General features: G+C 42.5%; 1 protein-coding gene across 1 annotated transcript in view; it reads right to left on the bottom strand.

Annotated features, from left to right (window-relative positions):
- Positions 1-7,035: 7,035 nt before the first annotated feature.
- The window catches only part of LOC124795459 (neuronal acetylcholine receptor subunit alpha-3-like), a 163,288-nt gene continuing 145,520 nt past the window's right edge, over positions 7,036-24,803 (bottom strand). The window contains exon 9 of the mRNA XM_047259487.1: positions 7,036-8,126. Within this exon, the coding sequence (XP_047115443.1) occupies positions 7,968-8,126 (159 nt within the window). The 3' untranslated portion in view covers positions 7,036-7,967. The remainder of the gene's footprint in view (positions 8,127-24,803) is intronic.

Here is a 24,803-nt window from a genome sequence, read left to right as displayed (position 1 = left end):
TGCAGTGAAGTGCAGGATGACCTGAGGAAGGCCGACGCTCGTTGCAGGGATTCGTAGTTGACACTCAACATAAGAAAATGCAGTGTACTTCGCGCAAATAGGTAAGAAGCCAAATTATTGAGTGATTATGCGATTGCAGAGCGATCACTGCAAACAGCCACGTCCATTAAGCTACGTTACATCCACTCACACACACAATGATAACACATTAGTTATGTCTGTGACACGGCCTTTTGCTGAGCACTAACCACATGGGTGCAACCGTTTATTCTACTAACGGCGCACAAGTTAAGGAAGACTAACGCCGTTTAGAACCTATATATAAGGGAATATTTCGCAAAAGTTTCCTAATTCAGAAATAACGCTTGAATTTATTTGTTAGAAGATTGTGTTATGTCTCGCACAAGAAGGAGCAACGACTAACAGCAAGTATCAGAATTCAACTCTGGCTCAGGGTCTCATTACGTTGTCTTTTCAGGTGAGCCGTGATTCTGTGCACAGCATCATTATGAATGTATGCGAGTGAGAGCCTCTGAGAAGCAAAAGCTTTTCAGACTGAATTGAACATTGACATACGAGCCTAGCACTTGACGTCATTACATAGCAGTGAACTGGGTAGACAACACGATCATCTCTGTTCCGCAGAGCTGAATATTCTGATCTGTTAAGGCTGTTGACTGTGCCCCATCTGCAGGGCCTCAGAGATGTTACTTTTCGTAAAGGTAAGACTACATGTTGCTTTTGCTGTTCTGACGCAGGCCCCACCTCAGTAGAGAGGCGCGATGACTGTTGCCCCTGCAGCAAACTTTTAGTATGTCTGAACCATTAAAGACATTTGGCCTTGGATCACCGAGAGGCTGACACGTGACTGTTAGCCCGCTTGTTTAACAGGTTGGAATCTTGTGTCAGCTATGTGTAGTAACTTGAACATGCTTTATAGGGCAAAGTGTTGTACCTGAAATATAGTGTACCCAGGAACAGAGTGTTTCGTAGTCGATATTTCTAGTGACCAGTTTTAGAATCACATGTAGAAACAAGCACTAGAAACTGTCATGACTAACTTATAGCATTTTCTGTTCATTTTCTTTCGTGAAACGGAAGACTGTGTCTGGTGCAGCGTTTGTAAATTTTAGCAGTTTTATAAATTAAATGTTGTACAACGTATTAAAGATGTTTTCAGCAGAGAATTAATTCTTCTCTTACAGGATTTAGTGGTGAGTGAAGTCTTCTATTATATACATATATGAAGCAGAGTGTATGGGTGTGTGTATGTGCCGGAAATCGCCCAAGCTCCTTGATTGCTCCCAGCCAAGTTTGTCACAGAAACAGCCGGCCACAGTACTGTATGTTTTACAACCTTATAGCTCCAACAGGAGCAGAGACATGAGAAAACCATGTTTCTTACAGTCCCAACTGTAAAGGCTGCCCTACACGCCATACATTGTGTAGGAAGAGTATCAGCTGCCTCATCGACCTGCTTTGTATGGCGGGGGCAAGAAATGTACTGCGTTGCTACAGCATTGACCTGTGTAATGGGCATGCTATGCATGGCGGCATCTATGTCAGGGGCAAGAAATGATTTTTCCAAACTCTGATTGTAGGGTGCCCTGCATGGCAGACATGTTACAGTAGTATCAGCCTGGATATAGGAATGGACAGGGAAAGAGAGAGGTGGGTGGCAGAAGAGAATGGATGGAGAGAAGGGGGAAAGAGGGTAGAGACAGAGATTTGGGGAGGAGGTGAAGTACAGCGAGTGGTGAAGGAGAAGACAGACAAGAAATGTGAAAGAGGAGTAGGTGGACACCAAAGAGAGGGGGCGGAGGAAGAGTGACAAAGAAGATAATATGGGCAGAGAGAGTGGGAAGATGGTAAGAGGGCGCAGAGGCGACTGAGACAGAAGTAGGGAAACAATGGATAGAGAGGAGGAGGAGGAGGAGGAGGGGAGATGGACAGAGAGAGGGGGCGAGGGAGATAGGCAATGGGAGCGAGGTTCGTTGGCTGGTTGCCACCTCACTCGGTGAGAGGGAGGGAAAGGAAGAGAGAGAGAGAGAGGGAGATAGTGAGAGAGAGGAAGAGAGAGAAAAAGAAAGAGAGAGAGGGGGGAAGGAGGTGAGGAGAAGATAGAGATAGGTGGATGAGATGCACAGAGTGACAAAGGTAGATGTGTACGTTTGAGACATACTTTCTTTATTCGGGCTCCATCCTGAACAGTGGAATGGAAGGTCTTTCTGCCAGAGAACAAAAGATATTTGCGAATCAATCGATTTTGTTGCACCACTTAACAATTTTCCATGTCCCGAAAATGGAATTTTCAGTTAGTTGCCAACATTTTCCATCCATACAAGTTTTAAGCTAGTAGCTTCTCCTTAACTTGATTTTACTTACTGATTATTAGCATATAGCACACTAATAATGTAACTCATAGACTATTAAATACATTATTGACAAAATTTTCTCGGTTACAACTCTTTTAAATTGAAACAGATTGGTTGATTGGGTCGTTGATTAGTGGGTGGGACGAAACTTCAAACATAAAACGTGTTCCTAGGTAGAAGACGACGTTAGGAGACCCCATTCTTTTCCGGGTAGATTTTTCTACTTTCAGAAAATGATTGCCACACACATAAAGTGAATGTTATCGCTTCTAAATGGAATAACAAATGGAGTAAATTTGTATTACACCGCTAGAAACAGGCGGAAGTCTGAAAAGCGTTCCAGTGTTCAGTACGTTCCCCTGCGCCCAGACCCTCTACAAATGTAGTCTTGCCTCCTTCCTACTACATGCACAGTAAGGAAAATTTCTATTTTCTGTCCTTCCGGGTTTAGCTTTTTAATAATGAAAACGACATATATTGGTTGTACAAATGTCTTGTGAAAAGGCATGACGATGTTAGATCACGACATGGGAAACAACTTTTGTTAGACAGATAGTGTTCACTGACGCTTCGTTTTATTGCATTCTCCGGCCCTGGAAAAACTAGCTTTCACAGAAATAGCAAGATATACTGTGCAGGTATGCTGCACCTCCTTAAAGGGAGTCCGATGTCTTGGCCAACGAGCACTCTCGCTCAGTTTCACATTTATTACTCAGTAAACAGTAGTGACATCCTCAAGTCTATTTTTTCTCACGGTGTCCATGTTATTAAGTTATAGCTGCCTTAGAGGGCAGTACAGGATGATACAAGTACATAAGTAGAGTAGTGAGCATCCCTTTGTATGATTTTCGATGGAATGTCATTGGCCAGCTTTCATATAATCGTTAACAGAGCCCTATACAGAACGCTAAGTAAAGTACGTAAACGATTACCGCAACCTTTGAATAACTGACGGCTACAATAAATGTCACGGGATATAAATGGAAATTGCTAATATATGTACAGAGTCATTTTTCGACGCTAAACAGAGACTGCAGTTTCCAACAACGACAAAAACATAGTAGGCATAATGGGATAAATAAGTGTTACAATATATAATTTGGAGAAATAGTGATATAGCTACTGATCATTATTTACAAGACTGAGCAACGTGTATCAGTAAAATCTAGCGGGCTTTGTTGTTAACAATTTATGCCGAGTAAAAGTTATATTGGTGCTCTTTTCACAAACGTTTGGTTATTCTGCGTTCTGTGCCAGTATTTTTACTCGTAAGTACAGCGTGTTTCTTGCAGAATAACACCGTATTGTCTGAGTTAGATAACTGGGTTGAATCATGGAGATACGGTGTAATTTGAAAATTACAGACTAAAGAAACTGCACAAAGAACAGGTGCATGTATAAGATTCTTCTTGAAAAACTTGTGTGCTCCGTATCTCCGGGGACCACTTAGAGAGCAGTCTCAGAAAGCTCGTCTTCTTGCTGTTATGCAAATGCAGGGGCCAGTCCCGTGGAGGGCACTTCGCTTGCACCCAAGCGAATCCCGGTTCAAGCCATTCCTGCGAAAGGAGAGGCAGGCAGGCGGTTTTAAGTGCTGCCCTCAAGCGCGTCTGCCTTATGGTTCCGAGCGTTATGGGGGAGGCCAAGTTTCTGAAAAGTGTATTGAATGTCTTACACAGCACTGCGGTACTGCAGTCAACAAAACGTTTCTTTTTTTTTTTTTTTTTACTTTCATTTTCCTGGACATACGAAGATTAACTATGCGATAGAGATACAAATCTAATAAGAGTGAAAGAAATATCAGTGACAATGGTATGTCGACGAAGTTATGAAACAAATGTTTTCCCTCCCGCTCACAACGAATCATATGCTCCCCTTTCTTAAACATATAACAGCTCCATAGGCGAAACACAGGTGATTGGCAGCGTCAGTGCATTGTAAACGAAATGTCTTCTGTAACAGAACACCACTTCTAGGCCTAGGGCTATGTAGCCTCCAGAAATATTGCTGGTCTTCATGAATTTGTTATGCTTCAGTATAAAAAACTAGGAGACCAACCTGTCTTTGCTAATGTATTCATTTTCCCAATTTTCTATTAGAAACGAAAACAAAAAATTGAACTTCGTATGTAGTGTAACACTGAAAAAATTGATTCCCATGTATTCATGAGAATACCTTTGGAATTATGAAACAGACGTACAAAGAAATAGGCATTATTTAGAAATGTGTAAGTACAGTATTACAGGTAGTTTTGTACACTGTGCGCAGTTGCTTCGAGTGTCTACAATGCAGTTTTGTCAACTCCCCTATGGCAAAACCTCTTCGTAGCTTTATAGACGGTTGTGCTTCGGAGTTGAAAGCTGTCTAAAGTGCCATAGGTGTCAGCGATTTCCTGAAGTTGACTCGACTGTAGGAGTGTCTTAGTAACAAACAATAATGTATTAGAACTTCTTGCATAATGCGGCATTTTGTCACGCATCTCAGAGTTTATCTCTTGAACCATAGGTTGCACAATGACATATTTGTGTAGGTACATTCAGAGGCATATGTGGATACTGTCTGCGAAGTTTATGGCGATTAGATTAAGTAGTTTAAAAGAAAATATGTCCGAACAGGCCTTGGAAAGCCCAACGGTGCCGACCTGCCACCGTGTCATCATTAGGCCAGAGGCATCGCTGGATGCGGATCAGGAGGGGCATGTGGGCAGCACACGGCTCTCCCGGTCGTGTCAGTTTCCGAGACCGGAGCCGCTACTTCTCAATCAAGTAGCTCCTCAGTTTGCCTCACAAGGGCTGAGTGCACTCCGCTTGCCAACAGCGCCCGGCAGAACGGATGATCACCCATCCAAGTGCAAGCCCAGCCCGGCAGCGCTTAACTTCGATGATCTGATGGGAACCGGTGTTACCACTGGGGCAAGGCCGTTCTCTGAGGAAAACTCCTGCTGGCCAAAACTTTGGTACACATTACAACATGAAGCGCTCGACAACCTAGAAGATTTTAACGGAAATTGCCTCCTGCCGCGAAAGAATCGTGCTCATTTCGAGCCGGAATTTTTCACTGAAGGCAATCCACGGCGAAGACTTGTCTGGAGCTTCAACTGCTTGCGTTCGAGCTATCCAAACCCAACAATGGCTAGCAAGGTCGCCGGATGTCTCCCCAATTGAGAACGTTTGTAGAATTTTTGGAAGGGCCCCCCGACCAGGTGGAGATTTTGACTATCTAACGCGCCAATTGGACACAATTTGGCATGATATCAGGCAGGTGGACATCGAGCAACGCTATCAATCAATGCGAAGCTGAATAACAGCTTTCATAAGAGCCAGGTGTGGACCAATGCTTTATTGACTTCGATTAACTTTCTCAATTTGTGTAGGTCTTTCTCTTGATTAAATCATTCATTTTATCTGAAACTGTAATTATTTATCTGTCTCAACATCAAATCTACAGATTTCCTCGTCACGTATTCAACATAGTCATGATGAAAAGCGATATTCGACGTGTAAACTGGGTTAGAGGTTATTCTCACTAAGTGTAACAAGTTTTCTTATGGGGTACCATTGATACTGTCTAATACAGCTAGCCTAGATATTGTGTTTGAAATGTAATACCGTCAGATCACATTGCCATATTGAATAGTTGCTGACTCTTAAATCGCTTCGGTGTTTCGATAGCTATAGATTCACATAACTTAAGTGACAAAGCGACTCGTTTTATCTAAAAAGTGCAGTAATAAACACAAATATTTACGAAACAAGAATGAAAGCACAGTAAACATATTTTCGTATACTCTTCTTTTTTGGCGTATGTGAGTCCACAGTTAAATTTGTCTCTGTACGGAATACGATTAAATTTGCAGCTCTGCGAATAAAGCACGAGAAACATATAAAAATAATTTATGGATGTCCTTCCTACTGAGTGGATGAGAGACGTCAACTGATGATATATCTGAGGAAAAGTACCGCCACAGCTATATATTGAGACTGTCTTAATTATCTCATACGATTAGTTGCGGCGGTACATTACCGCCCGTCGTCAGGTTCCATCACTGCCTAAAAGGTATTACCTTTCCTTGGCGCATTTATTGTGGAGTGCCTTTTACTAGTACACATGGGCTCTCTTTCCTCAGGAGTTGCCGCCCGGAGTGGCCGTGCGATTCTAGGCGCTACAGTCTGGAGCCGAGCGACCGCTACGGGGTCGCAGGTTCGAATCCTGCCTCGGGCATGGATGTGTGTGACGCCCTTAGGTTAGTTAGGTTTAATTAGTTCTAAGTTCTAGGCGACTGATGACCTCAGAAGTTAAGTCGCACAGTGCTCAGAGCCATTTGAACCATTTTTTTCCTCAGGGGTCTCTAGTCCACATCGTGTTGTCTACAATGCCCGCATGTACTAGTTTCAGGGCTCCACAATAAATGCACCATGGAAATGTAATACTCTTTTAGCAGTGATGGCGTCTGAGAATGACGTTAATGTGCCACCGAAACCAGTCATGTGAGGCAATAAAGACATTATCAAGATACAGCTATGGTGGTACATTTTCTCACATATTTAAAAATAATATGAAGATTAAAGACCTGTCTCATATAGAGGCCCAAATGTAATGGGCGGAACACAAAAAATTTTGGAACAAAGGAGGAATTACACTAGATTCACTTAATTACCTTTTTCAATTTTTTTTTATTTTCATTTTCGCTGTGAAATACACCGCTCTGACTAGGTGAGATGGCGTGGCAGTCTCTAATGTCCTTGTGATTATCAAGTAATGAAAGTAACAACTCCATGGATTAACACTGTGCTTTGTTCATAATTTTCACTTTTTTATGCATTGTAGGCCCAAGATTATCTCTACGGCTTCCAGCTTGCGGCCAAAACTGTAACATGAAAAGAACTGTGGTACCATAACGCTACATACCTGTAAGGCGTTCTTTATGGCAGCGAAAGAAAGCTGTCCCAGTAAGATATTCAGATTTCTAGGACAACAGAATAATTTCTGTGCGTCACTAATAACAATAGCCAAACGTAAAGGATGCTGTGATAGGCGAAAAACAACAAAAGCGATGCAGAAGTCCACAGTGACGGAAAGTTGACAGGAGACCGAATTTCTCGTTGCTGATACACTGAGTACATGAAGTTCCAATCATGTCAGGGGCGTTGAATCGCTCTACGGAACGGGCACTCGACAACAGTTAAGTTTTTTTGAGTACAGTCCTTCTCCCACAGAGCCACTTGACCATTTAAACTAAAGCAAATTCACATTCAGATTGCCACCCCTCCCTTTCTTCCACAGTTCAATAGATACTGGCCCTCTTCGACAGTTCAAAAGGTACTGGCCCTCTCATGTGGTAGCCGTAGTTATTTGTTGACGACTGGTCTGAAGCGTAAGTGTCGAGCTATTGCTTCAACGATCTGCTCAGCAACGTAAGGCTCGCCAAAAGCAAGGCAGTTGCAGGTCATACCTGAAGAGAGATCCTTCACATTGGACGGAATGGAAGCACACTTCATTTTACGACATGTCCGTAAGTGAAGAATTATTTTGGGAAGGTAGTCGCCGTCCACAGATATCCACATGAGTCGCCAGTATTCGGCAGGGAGTAGAGATTTAAGCCATGAGTCTGACGGAGAGGGCGGCGACACAGGTGGCTGTCGACGCAACCAGACCCAGGCGGTTGATCAGCAGCGCCAGGAGCGCCGCTGGAGCGGGCGTGGCAGCTGTCGCTGGCTCCTCCTCGCTCACCAGGCCCTCAGCATCGTCTTCTTCCTGGAAACAGACCAGCAGGGAATAGGCATGCCAAGAAATATCTATATAACTAAGTACAAGACAGTGCTGAAAATGGACACCACAAATAAAGAAAAGAAGAAAACGATGCACCACTAAGGAAATATGCGAATGGGAAGAAAATCCGAAGATGTGATGTACATACAGAGACCAAAAAATTATTACAATATCAGAAAAACTGGATGATATATTCAGAAGAAGGAGCTTCGCAAATTGAGCAAGTCAATAACGCGTTGGCCCATCTCTGGCCCTTATTCAAGCAATCGTTTGGCTTGGCACTGATTGGTATAGGAATTGAATGTCCACGTAATGGTTATAGTGGCAAATTAAGTGCACTTGACACGTTAGATCGTCAAAATCCCGAGCTAGTCGAAGGGCTCTGTCCATAATGCTCCAGTCTTTCTCCATTGGGGAATGATGTCGAGGCGTGTGCTTCGTTTGCGATGTGGTAAAACTAAGTTCGTGATTGCAAGTAGTTGATACCATATGCGGGGGAAGTTGCGAAGGCAATCTGCTTTACGAATCTGGTAACTGTGTTGCTAAAAAAAATGGCTCTGAGCACTATGGGACTTAACTTCTGAGGTCATCAGTCCCCTAGAACTTAGAACTACTTAAACCTAACCAACCTAAGGACATCACACACAATCATGCCCGAGGCAGGATTCGAACCTGCGACCGTAGCGGTCACGAGGTTCCAAACTGAAACGCCTAGAACCGCACGGCCACACCGGCCATCAACTGCGTTGCCTATGTGCAGGTACGAACAAAGTCGTTGTGACAATACAGAGAGCCGGCCGGAGTGGCCGTGCGGTTCTAGGCGCTAAGGTCTGGAGCCGAGCGACCACTACGGTCGCAGGTTCGGATCCTGCCTCGGTCATGGATGTGTGTGATGTCTGTATGTTAGTTAGGTATAAGTAGTTCTACGTTCTAGGGGACTGATGACCTCAGAAGTTAAGTCCCATAGTGTTCAGAGTCATTTGACAATACAGACACAAGTTCTAACAATGAAACTTGACGACGACACAATCTATAGCAGCAATCTGTAGTTAAAAGAATTCTGGTAACCATTAGTAGACTTCCCCATAGCAGTGGGACAGTGATACTTAGCAATAATGTACAACGAATTCCAATTTTTTCTCTGAAAACCTATAGTGGGACACATACGTCCCGATGACAGCCAAATTGTACGTCCCCTTTCCCTCGTTGAATGACGGGGGTGAGTTGAGAACAAGCTAGTCGAGGGAGTGCCGTCCAGCAGAAAGACTTGCACCAGGCCATTTACCAACAGAATATTTTTATGTACACGTAATTATGTTTGTACAGAACAGTCTTACTCGCACCTACCCGGTTTTCCTTGTTCTGATTAGAAAAATAATTTACCACGCGAAAAATATGTGTTGCATACGAAAATCTACGTAGTCATATGCGTGATGCCACGTGACACATTGACCGTCAGACCCTCCCACTGACTAGATCTTAATGTGTTTTGTCCTTAACGTGCTGCTCAAAGAGAACTTCATCAATCAATCAGGGACAAATTCCGGGATGAAAAAATGACGTATATGACTGTCTACCTAGTAGAAGACCCTTTTCTGCTGTATGAACTGTAATACTTGCATGATGGATTCAGTTCGTATGCCAGTGCTAAGGAACTCAAGTTTACAGAAAGCGTTATTGCAATGGAATACGCGTCCTCTATATTGTATGAACTACTTGTCAAGGATCTTATCGATAATTTCATCAAATAGAACAGTGTGCATAGGTCCAAGCAGTTGGATTCCATTCTTCCGCAAAATCGAGGTAATGTAAATAATCTGACTTAAGGCATAACTACTCTTAGCAGGCATCACGAAAAGTTATCATGTTACATTGATGTTAGCACAATAAATGAGTTCCCAGGTGCAACATGCCGCTTTTGGACAATTTGGACATCAACCAGCTAGTAGTCTATTTCCTCTTGCCCTATTGAAGACTTCCTCGAGCAAATGTACTCGTCCGCATTTATCTGCACTTACAGTGTGCGTTGCTTGGTCTTAAGTGACCCGCTGACATATTACGAAGGAAATATATCTGCGGACAGCAAATACGTTGAAAAAAAATCGAGATAAGAAATATACCTTTGTGAGACGAATACCAAATAAGAGAGAAGAAGTCGGCAACAATAGGAAACCACAAAATGTAACAAAGAGGTCTGTAACGGTAACAGAGTTTTTGATCATTTCGAATCGCCAGATACAGACATGGGAAGACATACATTTACTTAAGCAATAAGTTGCAAATATACTGTAAGTCAAAAAAAAAAAAAAGAGAGAAAAGGCGCACCATGAAGGAATCAGCCGAATGGGATGGAGATCTGTAGACGTGATGTACAAGTACAGACAAATAAATGATTACAGCTTCGGAGAAGTTGGATGACCTACTGAAGCGAAAGAGTAAGTCATTAACGCGTTGGTCCCTCGGGCCCTTATACTAGCAGTTATTCAGCTTGGTATTCATTGACCGAGTTGTTGGACGTCCTCCTGGGAGATGATATGTCATATTATGTGAACTTGGAACGTTAGATCTTCAAAACATCGATATGGTTGGAGGTCGCTGACCAAAATGCTCCAAACCTTCTCAGTTGGCTAGAGGCCTGCAGATCTTGCTGGCTGAGGTTGGGTTGGTAATCACGAAGAGTCGTCGTGTGCTCGAGCAAATTGTCTTGCTGGAACGTAAATACAGGTTATCTTTCCATGAAGGGCAACCAAACGGGTCATAGAATACCGCCATGCTGTGAGGGTTCCGCGGATGACAACGAAAGAGGTACTGCTACGAAAAGAAATGGCACTCTAGACCACCATTCTTGGTTGTCTGGCCATACAGCGGTCGATATACAAGTTGGTATCCCACCGCTGCCCTGGGCATCTCCAGGCACATCTTCGACCTGGAATATTATTGACTGTGGTAGAAATGTCTTTAGTAATGAGTGCTGCCTGGGGTCACCCCAGACTGTGGTGGGATCCCGACCTGATCGACGCCAAGAGTGATGGTCTGAAGAGCCATTCCATTTCATAGCAGCATTTCTTTGGTTGTCATTGGCGGAACTCTTACATCACAGCAGTACGTCGACGATATTCTGCACCCCTTGTGTTTCCCTTCATAGCAAGCCATCTGGGGCTTACATTTCATCAAGATAATGTCCAGCTGTAAGCAGCGAGATCTCCTACTGCTGACCTTCGTGGTGGCCATTTGCTTCCACAATATCAAACGTTCTCATGTGGAATATGAATTAGGTCTGGGGAATACGCACATACTTGAAAAAAAAAACTAATCATGGTATAACTTTCAAACAATTTTTCTGACGTTTTGACTGCATCATCTTTTTAAAGGGATCAACGTTACAATGTGTAACTTCACGTTAAGTTCGGCAGTGTCTATCATTACATACCCTGATCAAAGCCACAAGCAGTGGTAGCCGAAACGTTGGCTTAACAGCACGACTCGGTCTGTAACCTATATTAATTTTTGGAATATTCTATTTGTCCACGAAAGGCTACAGACGTACCAGAATATTCAAATCCCGACAATTTATGACTCCGCTGACCAAGATATCGACGCCACACTCTTAAAACAAATTTAAAATACATTTCGAGTTGATATATCGCATAGTTGCCAACTGCCTTTCCGCAGTGGTACCATCGGTTCCCATCATCACCGGCGTTAAGCTAGCACTTGGACAGGTTACCATCCGGGACTGCTGAGTGCTGTTGGGAAGCTGAGTAGACTCAACTCCTGTGATACTAACTGAAGAGCTACGCGATTGAGAAGTAGCTACATCGATCACGAAAACTGACAATGGTCAAGAGTGTAGTGTGCTGACCACTACATCTGGCGACGCCTATGATCTTAGGATGATACACCTTCCGGTCAGTGGACGTTGGGCCTTAAAGCCCTGTTAGGACGGTGTTTGGTTTTATACTGCTTAGTTGGATACCGGAAATGCGATGGAATGCACAGTTTCACATCAGCAAAGCACATTTTTAATGACCCAACCAATTCATCGTACTACATGTGATATTTCGATTGATTCTATACAGCTGGAGAATATTTTTTTGACTACATGTGGGACTTTTGTCGTCTAGCATCATCCAATTTTCAGTTCCGTCTCTTTGATTTATTGCTCAATCTGTGATATATTAGTGCAAAATTGGTTCCACCAATAATTCAGTGTAATAAAGTCAAGCCAAGATACTTTATATCCACATAATGGTAACATCCGTAAAATGCATTTCGCGCTCTGCTGCGCTCCCTCGAAACCAGTATTTCAACTCGTTCTACTTATTTGTGAATAATCTTAAGAACAGCGGTCTAATAAAACGGGCGGAAAGTGCACGTACATTTATCTCAAAATAGACAAGTGCAGGTAAAAAAATAGCAACACTTTATATACCTTCGCTCCACTAACCATACGAATCGTTATTGTGTTATATTTTCCTGTACATTGCACAGTTAAGAAAGCGTCCACGTTAAAGAGTATGTAAGTAGGCTGTGTATGTTTTCGTATTGGCAACGTTACGTAGCGCTCTGTATGAAAATCACTGGCTGTGCTGTGTGCAGTCTGTGGCTAGTTTGCATTGTTGTCTGCCATTGTAGTGTTGGGCAGCTGGATGTAAACAGCGCGTAGCGTTGCACAGTTGGAGGTGAACCGCCAGCAGTGGTGGATCTGGGGAGAGAAATGGCGGAGTTTTGAAATTCGTAAGACTGGATGTCATGAACTGCTATGTATATTATGATTTTTCAACACTATTAAGGTAAATACATTGTTTGTTCTCTATTAATATCTTTCATTTGCTAACTATGCTTATCAGTAGTTAGTGCTATCCGTAGTTTGAATCTTTTATTTAGCTGGCAGTAGTGGCGCTCGCTGTATTGCAGTAGTTCGAGTAACGAAGATTTTTGTGAGGTAAGTGATTTGTGAAAGGTACAGGTTAATGTTAGTCAAGGCCATTCTTTTGTAGGGATTTTTGAAAGTCAGATTGCGTTGCGCTAAAAATATTGTGTGTCAGTTTAAGAATAGTCATGTATAATTGTTCTAAGGGGATGTTTCGTATGTCGACCCCTAGCAGAGGATACCTCACTGGAATCTTCTGATTTCTTCTTGTAGCTTGTGTAATTAGTGTAACTATTGTTTATTGCTAGCGCGTAATTATAGAGAGAATTTCCTTTGTAGTTGTAGTTTTTCATTGTTGTACAGTAAAGCAGTTGTGGCATGCACGTAGATTTGCTCCAAGTATTTCGCAGCTGCGCTTGAATTAACTAGATATTATTTTCAGTGCTATGTCAATGTGTTCTCTTATTTTTGCTCTTCAAATTGTGTTTTTCTGTGTTGTCGTGTGAAATATTGTGACAATAATGGCGTGTGAAAAACGTAATACTTGTCTCCAAAATAAACTGAGAAATGACAGTGAAGACGAAAGCTGTGTGTTAGCGCCACCATGTAATGAATTAACTAATGTTCAAAGTAGTAATTTGGTAATTGTGCATAAGGAAATGGAGCGGGCTGCAAATAATGGTGTAGGCAGTGCAACAATTAGTGAACAGGGAAGCATTATCGATGGATCGGTCGGCAACAGCTCGCCTCAGGAATCGGGAATGACAGAACACAATATTGCAAATACTGTAGACTCAGGTTTTGGGTTCTCGCCGTTTTCTCAAATGAGTCAAGACACATTTTCCGCTTGACAAAATGTGAATGTTGCCGGTGCAAATTCACTGCCGAAAAGCACTCAGGAACATGTTTCATACACCAGTGCATTGTTATTACAATGAATGCAACAAATGGGACAAAAGCTTAAAAAGTTAGACACAATGGAACAAAATCAGAGACAAACACAGCAAAAGCTTCAAAAGTTAGACACAATGGAACAACACCAGACACAAACACAGCAACAGTTAGATGCAATGGAACAAAATCTTCACACCACGCTTGAACAAACACGTGAAGATTTAACTACTGAGTTACATAAAATCGAATCGAAATGTCAAAAAGTCTGTAACGACGTAAAAACACAAATTCGTGAGCATTTTCAACCTATTTTATCGCGGCATGAAAATGCATTACAGAATCATGAAGCAGCCATAAAAAAACTGCAAATTATTGTTAATGAAAATCATGAGATCTTGCAAGCTAAAATTGACTCAGTTGCATCTACCGATTCGGTGGTTACGTAACTTGCAAAAACTCAGGAAAACTTAAAGGACACAGTATAAAGACACATGGAGGAAATTAGTTCATTATCAGAGAAAGTAGTTGAACTTTCGGATTAGCTAAATAATTTATCTACGAAGGTAGATGATAATCTGAATGAAACCGGTAGTCTTTAATGACACAGAAGAGTGCGAACAAATTAGGAAATTCAAACAAAATCAGAATCAAATTAATACGCAACACCAAAGAGAAATCCGGGAAGTACAAGATCAGCTGACACAAGTAATACAAAAAATACATATTTCAGAGGACACTCGCGCTTCACCACGGGAAGAAGGACTTCGAAATACGGAACAACCACAAAAAAATAACACAGGACACTTCGGAAATTATGAAAGAAATTGGCAAGGCCCACCGAATTTTGAGATGGAACCGCCGAAACGACGTAACAATGACCGACATGTGACTCGCCGACATGATAATTTTGACTATAAGCTGTTCATTACTACATGTAAAATCAAAACATTTAAGAATTCTGGCAACGACATTCATCCACAGAGAATGAACCAGCTGTAAGAATGTGATCGGTCATTCACGATTGTCACAGTGAAGGAGAATTTTACCATGCCTTCCGCTCAGCATATTGGTCTCAAGCTACACAAGACCGAGTAAAACATAGCATCATAATGATGAAACATTTCGAACAATCTGAATTTTCCAGTCTTGTGAAACGTTTTGAAGACATGTTGCACAAGAATCGGCACCTGTCAAACCCATACAGCCCCTCAGAACTCATCTGCATTTGCTTAATCAAATTACCTGAACATTTACGACATATTATTTTGGCAGGACGTTGCAAAGACGACATTGAAGCTTTTCAGGGACTGTTCCAAGAATTGGAAAATGACACTGACAATTGCGGAAGGCGAAAACAGGAACACAGCAATTACGGGTCATATCCGTCGCAATTCCGCGATGAAAGAAATAATCACTGGACACGACAAGGCTACTCTCACAACACAAATCGTGACCAAAACAGACACCGCCCATATGACTGGCAGAGTAATAGTTACAGAGAAGGATCGCATTTCCGTAGTAATGAATATGACAGAGACAATCATAGAAACAGACAATATGGCAACCAGAACTATTAATATCGCAGGAGACACAATAACTTCAGACGCAATGGTCCACAGTGCAGTGATGAATCAGGGAGAAATTCTCCACCACTTAACCGACAAGAAAGAAACTACAGGAACTATCGACATGACGACAGACGATATAATCCTAACGACAGACCTGAATTGCATCAGAACCAGCGAGCTTCAAACAGGGCAGGGCCCTCTCGACAAGGTGAATTTGTAGAAGTTAGGTCTCCTAATCCCAATAACGACGCGCGCCAACAAAGAGACAGACAATGACTCGCACCGCACGCAGCCACGTGCCCCGGCTGGCTCAGCGAAAATTAACATAGACGCTAACCTTGACAAAAATTCCAGTATTCTTTACCGATGTATACCGCATGATAATTGCATTCAAGTTCAAACTGTGAGTACTATGAAGAGTAAAGGATTGCACCACATTTAACATGTAAAACCGTTTATTGAAAGACAATCTGTTTTTTAACTTTGTCTTTGCCATAAAACTTTTCACTTCACATTTCTAGTATGCATTGTCAGACTTAGAATCTGTTAACATGCAACAATGTTTGAAGTTAAATATCCAGTCAAGAACGAAGAGAACTTATTTAAACAGAAATTATGAATGCATTGTTATTGTGAACAGACGACACAGTGTTATAGTAAGGCTTACATACTTAGAACATATACTGGTACTGCTATTGAGATTTTAATGCAACATTTTGGTATACTTGAAAATACATTCTGGATTTAAAGTACTTTCTGTGAGATACCAGATGAAACAGTGGTTAGTTTATGTGACAGCTACACGATTGTATCACGACGCTACTAATGAGTGACAATTTACTATGTTGCTTTTGCGGTGTTTCTGTTTCATATCTGCACAGTTTTTCCGAATTATTCTGGAAAATAAAACACGTTTTAGTTGTAACTTTTGTGGTATAGCTACAATGAGACAGCCTCTTCTGTAGCACAACAATACGTTACAGCACAGTACTTTCTTCATCACGGCAATAAGCGTAATAACTAAGATATCTATACGCAAAGCATTTCACTTTTGTTTATCATGAGGTAAGTACATTGACTTCTACAGAACTTAGCTTTCGGAAGACGATAACTACGAGACTTCCACAGAGATTATCTTACAACAAGACGCACATTTAGCGCTACAGGACACGTATTTGAGTGATTAATTTTGCACTTAAATCATTTATTTTTAAAGATGTTTGAAGTACAATGATACAAAGGTTTTCGTGATACATTTCATTTCATTGCTGTAATCTGTATAATTTTGCACTTAAATCATTTATTTTTAAAGATGTTTGAAGTACAATGATACAAAGGTTTTCGTGATACATTTCATTTCATTGCTGTAATCTGCAACACCTGAGGGTGTAATTACATTAACCCTCAGGGGGGTACACGTTTACTTTGTGTACCATGTGTTTGGCAAGCACAAGGAGCCCTAGCTAATATGGTATTTGCTTATACAACTTTACACATCGGTACCATATTTCTCTAACACATAATTACACAGCTATCTGATCATTTAACTGAGAGAGACAAACTTTTTTACTACAGCAGTGACAGATGTTTACGTAATTACACCGTTGGATAACTTCACACTTACGAAATTGTATTTTGTCTGTACTTTGTGAACTGTTCATATTTTTTCGGACCCATTGTGATATTATGAGAGCTTTGAATGATATATTTGGTATGGGATCACGATTTTTAAAGTACGTTTGAGGTAGATGACACTATTGAAATGAGCAGAGGATTTTTTATAGGTTTTATCATTATTGCAGAAAGCTACGACGTTTTTGAGATTTGACTGAGGTGTCATGATGTTATGATGACGATGTGTATTACACTGTTGCGGTATGTTTATGATCAATAAGCTGATGCTATATGAGGAATTTGATTACGCTACGAATTTATTAAGATGAAATATTGAAGAAGTGTCGACAAATATGTATATGTGTAATAAGGTAAGGAATAATGAATAGTGGTTAGGGACTCTGGATTTGTGGGAAAGGATGTTGGAAATCAAGAATCGTACTTTAAGAATTATGAAATGTGTAAATGTGTGAATGTATAACAATGCCAACGAAAATATTTTTGGACATTGTTATATTTATAGGATTTTTTTCTACATATTTGCAACGCAAATTCTGGAGCTGTGAAATTTTTAAATGAGACTGTCACTGCTGTCGTAAATATTTCGGTAACAAAGTTAAGTGACCTTCACGTAATGCGTCGTGAGCGCCTAGCAGTGCCACCTGCCTGAAGAAAAAGCCATTAGGTGGAGAAATAAAAAAGAGACCATTAACCTCACTATTGACATTCCTTTCTAGAAAACATCGCAAAAACGACCCGCTCGAACTTGAAAACATATGATTACACTGTGGAGCTCTTAATTTATGATATTTACTAAAATGCCTAATGAGACGTTGAGAAACATTTTACATCAATTGTCTTTCTAGTTGAGAGATTTTTTCTGCCTTTGGAGACGACATTTGCCTAGTGAATGACGTTCATATGTTGCTTTATATATATATATATATATTTGCTCATTTCGTTTATTATCTAGTTTCTAGCTGCACTGCAGCATTGATTAAATTAAAATTTAATAGATGTACTAATATAAATATTTTATGCCTACAGATTCAGTAAATAATTTTATGATCTATTCAAAAAAATGAAGGAGCATAAAAAGACATTTCCAGTCACAGGAATTGCATACGGAATTTTCTTTTCAACTACTTGGTAATTTTTTTGGTAGAATAACTTCTTGTGGTGCACCACTTTAATTACATAGACATTAAGATGTGAATATACATTTCCCTTGTCTGCATTGTTGTCTTTAGTGTAATATTTTTTCTGCTTGAGCTATGTCGTGTTCAGATATAAGTTATTGCATTTGCTGCTGCTGTTTGCCAGGCATAGTGCTACTATATTTCACTTTGTATTACTCTGTTAAGCTAGTTTTACTACTGATTTATTTTTCTTGTTGCTGCACATTGGCTCATATTAGTTGTAATGTATCATTGCTTGGTAATTTAGATTTACTGCAGCTTGCTTTCACAATTTCCATTTTTTTTCATTGCTGTTTGTATTAATTGTTTTATGCTGCTGCATTGCCTCGTCCCTTAGTTTAGCATCTGAGCTCAGTAGATTTAAGTTAGCTTAAGAGGGTGTAGACTATATAAGCGAATGAGTTGCGATGAATAGGAACAAATGCATTGAGAGAGTTATATGAAAAAAGTACAGAAAGCAGGTATAGAAAGGACTTTTTGGGAATAATGATGAACGAAGGGGGATCTCCAACCAAAAAAGGTTTTTTTTTTGGCAAAATACTGCAGTACCAAATGTTACACTGAAAACAAACCCTGTCCTTTCCCCCTGTGTTGTTCTGCTATGTGTTTGTGTACTCTTGTATATTTGTGTTTTTCCTGTCTTTATGTGTTTAGCTAATAAGAGTTATGTTGTAGAATTTTTCTGATAATATGTTATTTTCTTTGTAAAGATGTTTAGACATTATTTATTCTGTTCTGTTGTAATGCTCATGTGTGACATTAATGTTTCAAAAACTATTCTCATTATTTTATATATTCACTTACATCATAATTCCTGTAACACTGATGTATCTGTTTATTTCTATTCTTTTGTAAAGCCTGTACTACTACAAATTTATCTGTACTATTATGTTCTTTAATGATGTACACTCCTGGAAATTGAAATAAGAACACCGTGAATTCATTGTCCCAGGAAGGGGAAACTTTATTGACACATTCCTGGGGTCAGATACCTCACATGATCACACTGACAGAACCACAGGCACATAGACACAGGCAACAGAGCATGCACAATGTCGGCACTAGTACAGTGTATATCCACCTTTCGCAGCAATGCAGGCTGCTATTCTCCCATGGAGACGATCGTAGAGATGCTGGATGTAGTCCTGTAGAACGGCTTGCCACATCATTTCCACCTGGCGCCTCAGTTGGACCAGCGTTCGTGCTGGACGGGCAGACCACGTGAGACGATGCTTCATCCAGTCCCAAACATGCTCAAGGGGGGACAGATCCGGAGATTTTGCTGGCCAGGGTAGTTGACTCACACCTTATAGAGCACGTTGGGTGGCACGGGATACATGCGGACGTGCATTGTCCTCTTGGAACAGCAAATTCCCTTGCCGGTCTAGGAATGGTAGAACGATGGGTTCGATGACGGTTTGGATGTACCGTGCATTATTCAGTGTCCCCTCGACGATCACCAGTGGTGTACGGCCAGTGCAGGAGATCGCTCCCCACACCATGATGCCGGGTGTTGGCCCTGTGTGCCTCGGTCGTATGCAGTCCTGATTGTGGCGCTCACCTGCACGGCGCCAAACACGCATACGACCATCATTGGCACCAAGGCAGAAGCGACTCTCATCGCTGAAGACGACACGTCTCCATTTGTCCCTCCATTCACGCATGTCGCGACACCACTGGAGGCGGACTGCACGATGTTGGGGCGTGAGCGGAAGACGGCCTAACGGTGTGCGGGACCGTAGCCCAGCTTCATGGAGACGGTTGCGAATGGTCCTCGCCGATACCCCAGGAGCAACAGTGTCCCTAATTTGCTGAGAAGTGGCGGTGCGGTCCCCTACGGCACTGCATAGGATCCTACGGTCTTGGCGTGCATCTGTGCGTCGCTGCTGTCCGATCCCAGGTCGACGGGCACGTGCACCTTCCGCCGACCACTGTCGACAACATCGATGTACTGTGGAGACCTCACGCACCACGTGTTGAGCAATTCGGCGGTACGTCCACCCAGCCTCCCGCATGCCCACTATAGGCCCTCGCTCAAAGTCCGTCAACTGCACATACGGTTCACGTCCACGCTGTCGCGGCATGCTACCAGTGTTAAAGACTGCGATGGAGCTCCGTATGCCACGGCAAACTGGCTGACACTGACGGCGGCGGTTCACAAATGCTGCGCAGTTAGCGCCATTTGACGGCCAACACCGCGGTTCCTGGTGTGTCCACTGTGCCGTGCGTGTGATCATTGCTTGTACAGCCCTCTCGCAGTGTCCGGAGCAAGTATGGTGGGTCTGACACACCGGTGTCAATGTGTTCTTTTTTCCATGTCCAGGAGTGTATTTTGTACCTTTGTTATTGTATTCTTATGTTATAAAATTGTAATTGATACCAGTTCATCAAAATAAGTAACTTGTAAGTTACATTTCACTGCAGACGTTTCTGTTGGTCATAGTATATGGACAATATTGTGAGAAGTAGGGACTGTTAGTGTTTGCATGTGTGTTAATAATTCAGCGAGGGACTGGGTAACAGCATTGCTGGTTCTAACGACAATTCCAAAAACTTTGTGAGTGCACATGTGGTGGTTATGGACCTGCTATATTATCTGCTAGACTCTTCAATGGTGATTATGCACCTGCACAGTCACAAGGGATGGCTGCTGGCCATCTCTACATGGACTACAGTGGGTCTGCATCTTTGATGACCCACCAATACCATTATTTCTACAAGGACTACAGTGGGTCTACACCTTCGCTGACTCACCAGAACCATTATTTCTACAAGGACTGCAGTGGGTCTGCATCTCTGGTTGCCCACCAATACCGTAATGTCTACCAGGACTACAGTGGGTCTACTCTGTGATGACCTACCTACCAATATTCTTCAAAACTTCGAATGACTCTGCTGTGGGTTTGCTCTGTTGTGGCCCATTACCTGTCTGCATGTCGAGAATCAGCACTGTCTTTCCGTTGGAAGGACAACACTACTTCTTCAAGACTGCATGGAAATCCACTACTTCAGTGTGCATTTTCTTTTACTGCTCAGACTTTGAGAAAAACACTGCAATTTTACTGTGATGAATGATCAGGACTGTCTTTATGGACTGTGAGAAAATTTTAGCTTTTGACCAACATTGTATCGACAAGTGTGTGCATTTGATATCTTTGTTATTGTAATTATGAAAAATTTTATCAAATCATTATTGGCCACTGCCCAAAACAATTTGTAAAATTTTTTGTGTGGAGCGTGGGGGCTATGTAAGTAGGCTGTTTATGTTTTCGTATTGGCAATGTTACGTAGCGCTCTGTATGAAAATCGCTGGCTGTGCTGTGTGCAGTCTGTGGCTAGTTTGTATTGTTGACTGCCATTGTAGTGTTGGGCAGCTGGATGTGAACAGCGCGTAGCGTTGCGCAGTTGGAGGTGAACCACCAGCAGTGGTGGATCTGGGGAGAGAAATGGCGGAGTTTTGAAATTTGTAAGACTGGATGTCATGAACTGCTATGTATATTATGATTTTTCAACACTATTAAGGTAAATACATTGTTTGTTCTCTATTAAAATCTTTCATTTGCTAACTATGCCTATCAGTAGTTAGTGCCTTCCGTAGATTGAATCTTTTATTTAGCTGGCAGTAGTGGCGCTCGCTGTATTGCAGTGGTTCGAGTAACGAAGATTTTTGTGAGGTAAGTGATTTGTGAAAGGTATAGGTTAATGTTAGTCAGGGCCATTCTTTTGTAGGGATTTTTGAAAGTCAGATTGCGTTGCGCTAAAAATATTGTGCGTCAGTTTAAGGACAGTCATGTATAATTGTTCTAAGGGGACGCTTCAAGTAGCGCTGTTCAGGGCAATTCTTAAGAGTGTCACCATAATCCCTGGTAAGGTAGATACATTTAGTAGTAGGCGGCATAGCTGTATTCATTTTATGCGTTGTACCTTCAAGCTCATAGGTGCTGGTACTTATTCTTGACGCCTGCAGTGCTTTACGAAGACCTATTCCAGCGATAATATTATTAACGGTAGCGGAATTTCCATATCGGAACTTTATTGGAGATAGCCATTGCAGCGTCGCCACAAAGCCTCGGGGAGACCAATAGTAATATCTGCAGACGCCGTCGGACACCTCAGCAATATTCACGCAGCCTCGGGCAGCACCAATAACGGCTGCCTACTGTAAGTGCAAGAGTGACCATGTGCCTCACTTCCTTGCACTGCACGGCGTTCGACACGGCAGCAGCAGCAGCGTGTGGCAGCTACAACTTAACACTTTATGTCTTTTGTGCAGCGTATTTATTTCACATAGCCACTGATTTTTGGAAGGTGTCAGTTTCAGTAACGGGAGTTGTGTGCTACCTAATGGCCTTTCTTACAATGTTTTCCTGTCTTGAACATTTGTAACATAAACCTAAGGATATCATGGGTGCAGCTAACCACACCGTATTCTCACATTATAAGAATGTCAGAAGCTACATGACACACATATGTATGTACAGCAACGGTAAATACTCTACTACAATCAAACACTCTATACAGTTTCGCCCGAATTGAGGCCATTTACAAACAAAAAGTCCAAAGTAGAAAAAAAAATGATTTCAATGAACAGATGTTTAGACTACAATCGGTAATAAATTTTCAGCTATATTTAATGAAATGGAACTACATGATATCAGAGACCTTTCCAACTTGTAAATATCTGTTATGTATGTATGCGGACGAAGGAGATCAATGAAAATTTGTACCAAGACGAGACTCGAACCCAGGTATCCGGTTCTCTGGGCAGATGCACCAATCACTACTCCACGCTGACCTAGTACAGTGGCCTAGTGACCATAAGACCCATGTTCGAATACTGGCTTTGCCACAAAGTTTCATTGTTCCCTCAGTTTGCAGACATGCATTACGAATGTATGAGACTTGGAAAGGTCTCTGAACTGTATATTTACATTTGATCAATGCACCTATGCCTGGGTTTCAGGCAGGATCTCACGTTTCGTTCAGTGCTGACGTACTATTCCAACACTGTCGCTGAACCTGTGTAATATTCTTTGAATGTAGGGGGAGTATCAAGATGGCTGAAGGGAGAATGCGAATTTGGTGTGCGGAGGAAATTGTGTTAGGGAAGCCTGTGCAGTATTGAAAAGCCGCTGTGCCAGGGTGACGTGGTGATTAGCACATTTGTCTAGTGGGCAGGAGACTCAGGTTGGAATTCCAATTTAGTACAAATTTCTTTCGTGGCTTCAAATGTTCAAATGTGTGTAAAATCTTATGGGACTTTTCTGCTAAGGTCATCAGTCCCTAAGCTGACACACTACTTAACCTAAATTATCCTAAGGACAAACACACACACTCATGCCCGAGGGAGGGCTCGAACGTCCGCCGGGACCAGCGGCACAGTCCATGACTGCAGCGCATAAGACCGCTCGGCTAATCCCGCGCGGCTTCGTTGCTTCAGTCAGCAAGTTATAGTGACACTATCCACTATTTTAGGTTAAAGTGTCAGTGGCTGAAAGTAGCATGGAGGCTGCCACGGTTACTGCAGTAACAGTGCTGGCTGTCAGCCACGCTACGTTAACACGAAGGGCACAATAACAGATGCGCAAGTGAGCCGCGAAGCGAGGACAGGATAGTTATCTAGTCGTGACCACCACACTCAAGCGAATCTCTTTCATATGGGCGATGTGACTAGAGACCAGGTTTTAGAGAAACAAATGGACATAAAACGAGGCTGAATTTGAGGAAAGGACGTCATTCAGTTCTGGTACTGGGTCATCGCTCAGTAGTCGCATTAAGACACGGGAGCAGAGGTAGACAGCGAGATGAGTGGCAGCGCCAGCAGCAGCAGCCGGTTCGAGACAAGGTTGCTTCTGCCACCGCATTCGATCCCTCCAGAGACTTGGTGCCACATCGCCGCCAGCTCGCTGCCTGTGTCTGTTGCTGGTGACAATGAGGCGCAGAGAGGGACTTGGCGTCACAGCGTTAAGACGATCTCCGCCGCCTGTCCGACCTGCTGTCTCCGCCACAGGTCCCGGCAAAGGTTCGAGTCCTCCCTCGGGCATGGGTGTGTGTGTTTGCCCTTAGAATAATTTAGGTTAAGTAGTGTGTAAGCTTAGAGACTGACGACCTTAGCAGCTACGTTCCATAAGATTTCGCAAACATTTGAACATTTTTTTTTTTCGACCACAGAGGAGCGAAGACTGTGAGTGCTGTGTTCGGATGAGTACTGAGTTGGCATCCCTTCGCTCACAGCTGCAAGCGGCGCTGACTTCGGTCGTGCAGCTTGCCAATGGGCACCACTGTGGTGAGCCGAACTTGGGTATCAGGGGGATGTCAACCTCGTCCCGTCTGTCCCCGGATCGGTCTGCCGCTGTGGTGGCCCCTGTTGCTGCCCGCAGTGGCGCTGAGCCCTCGCCTGTGGTTGATTGGGAGGTCGTTCTAAGGTGTGTCAGGCTGCGAAAGACGTCCCCGGAGGCTGATCAGAAAGCCTCCCCGGTGCGTCTGACAAACAGGATTCAGGCACTGTCTCTGG

Source organism: Schistocerca piceifrons, chromosome 4, assembly GCF_021461385.2.
Source record: "Schistocerca piceifrons isolate TAMUIC-IGC-003096 chromosome 4, iqSchPice1.1, whole genome shotgun sequence".
Classification (NCBI taxonomy): Eukaryota; Metazoa; Arthropoda; class Insecta; order Orthoptera; family Acrididae; genus Schistocerca; species Schistocerca piceifrons.
The sequence above is the reverse complement of the archived record's forward strand: the minus strand, read 5'-3'. Positions and strand labels throughout refer to the sequence as shown.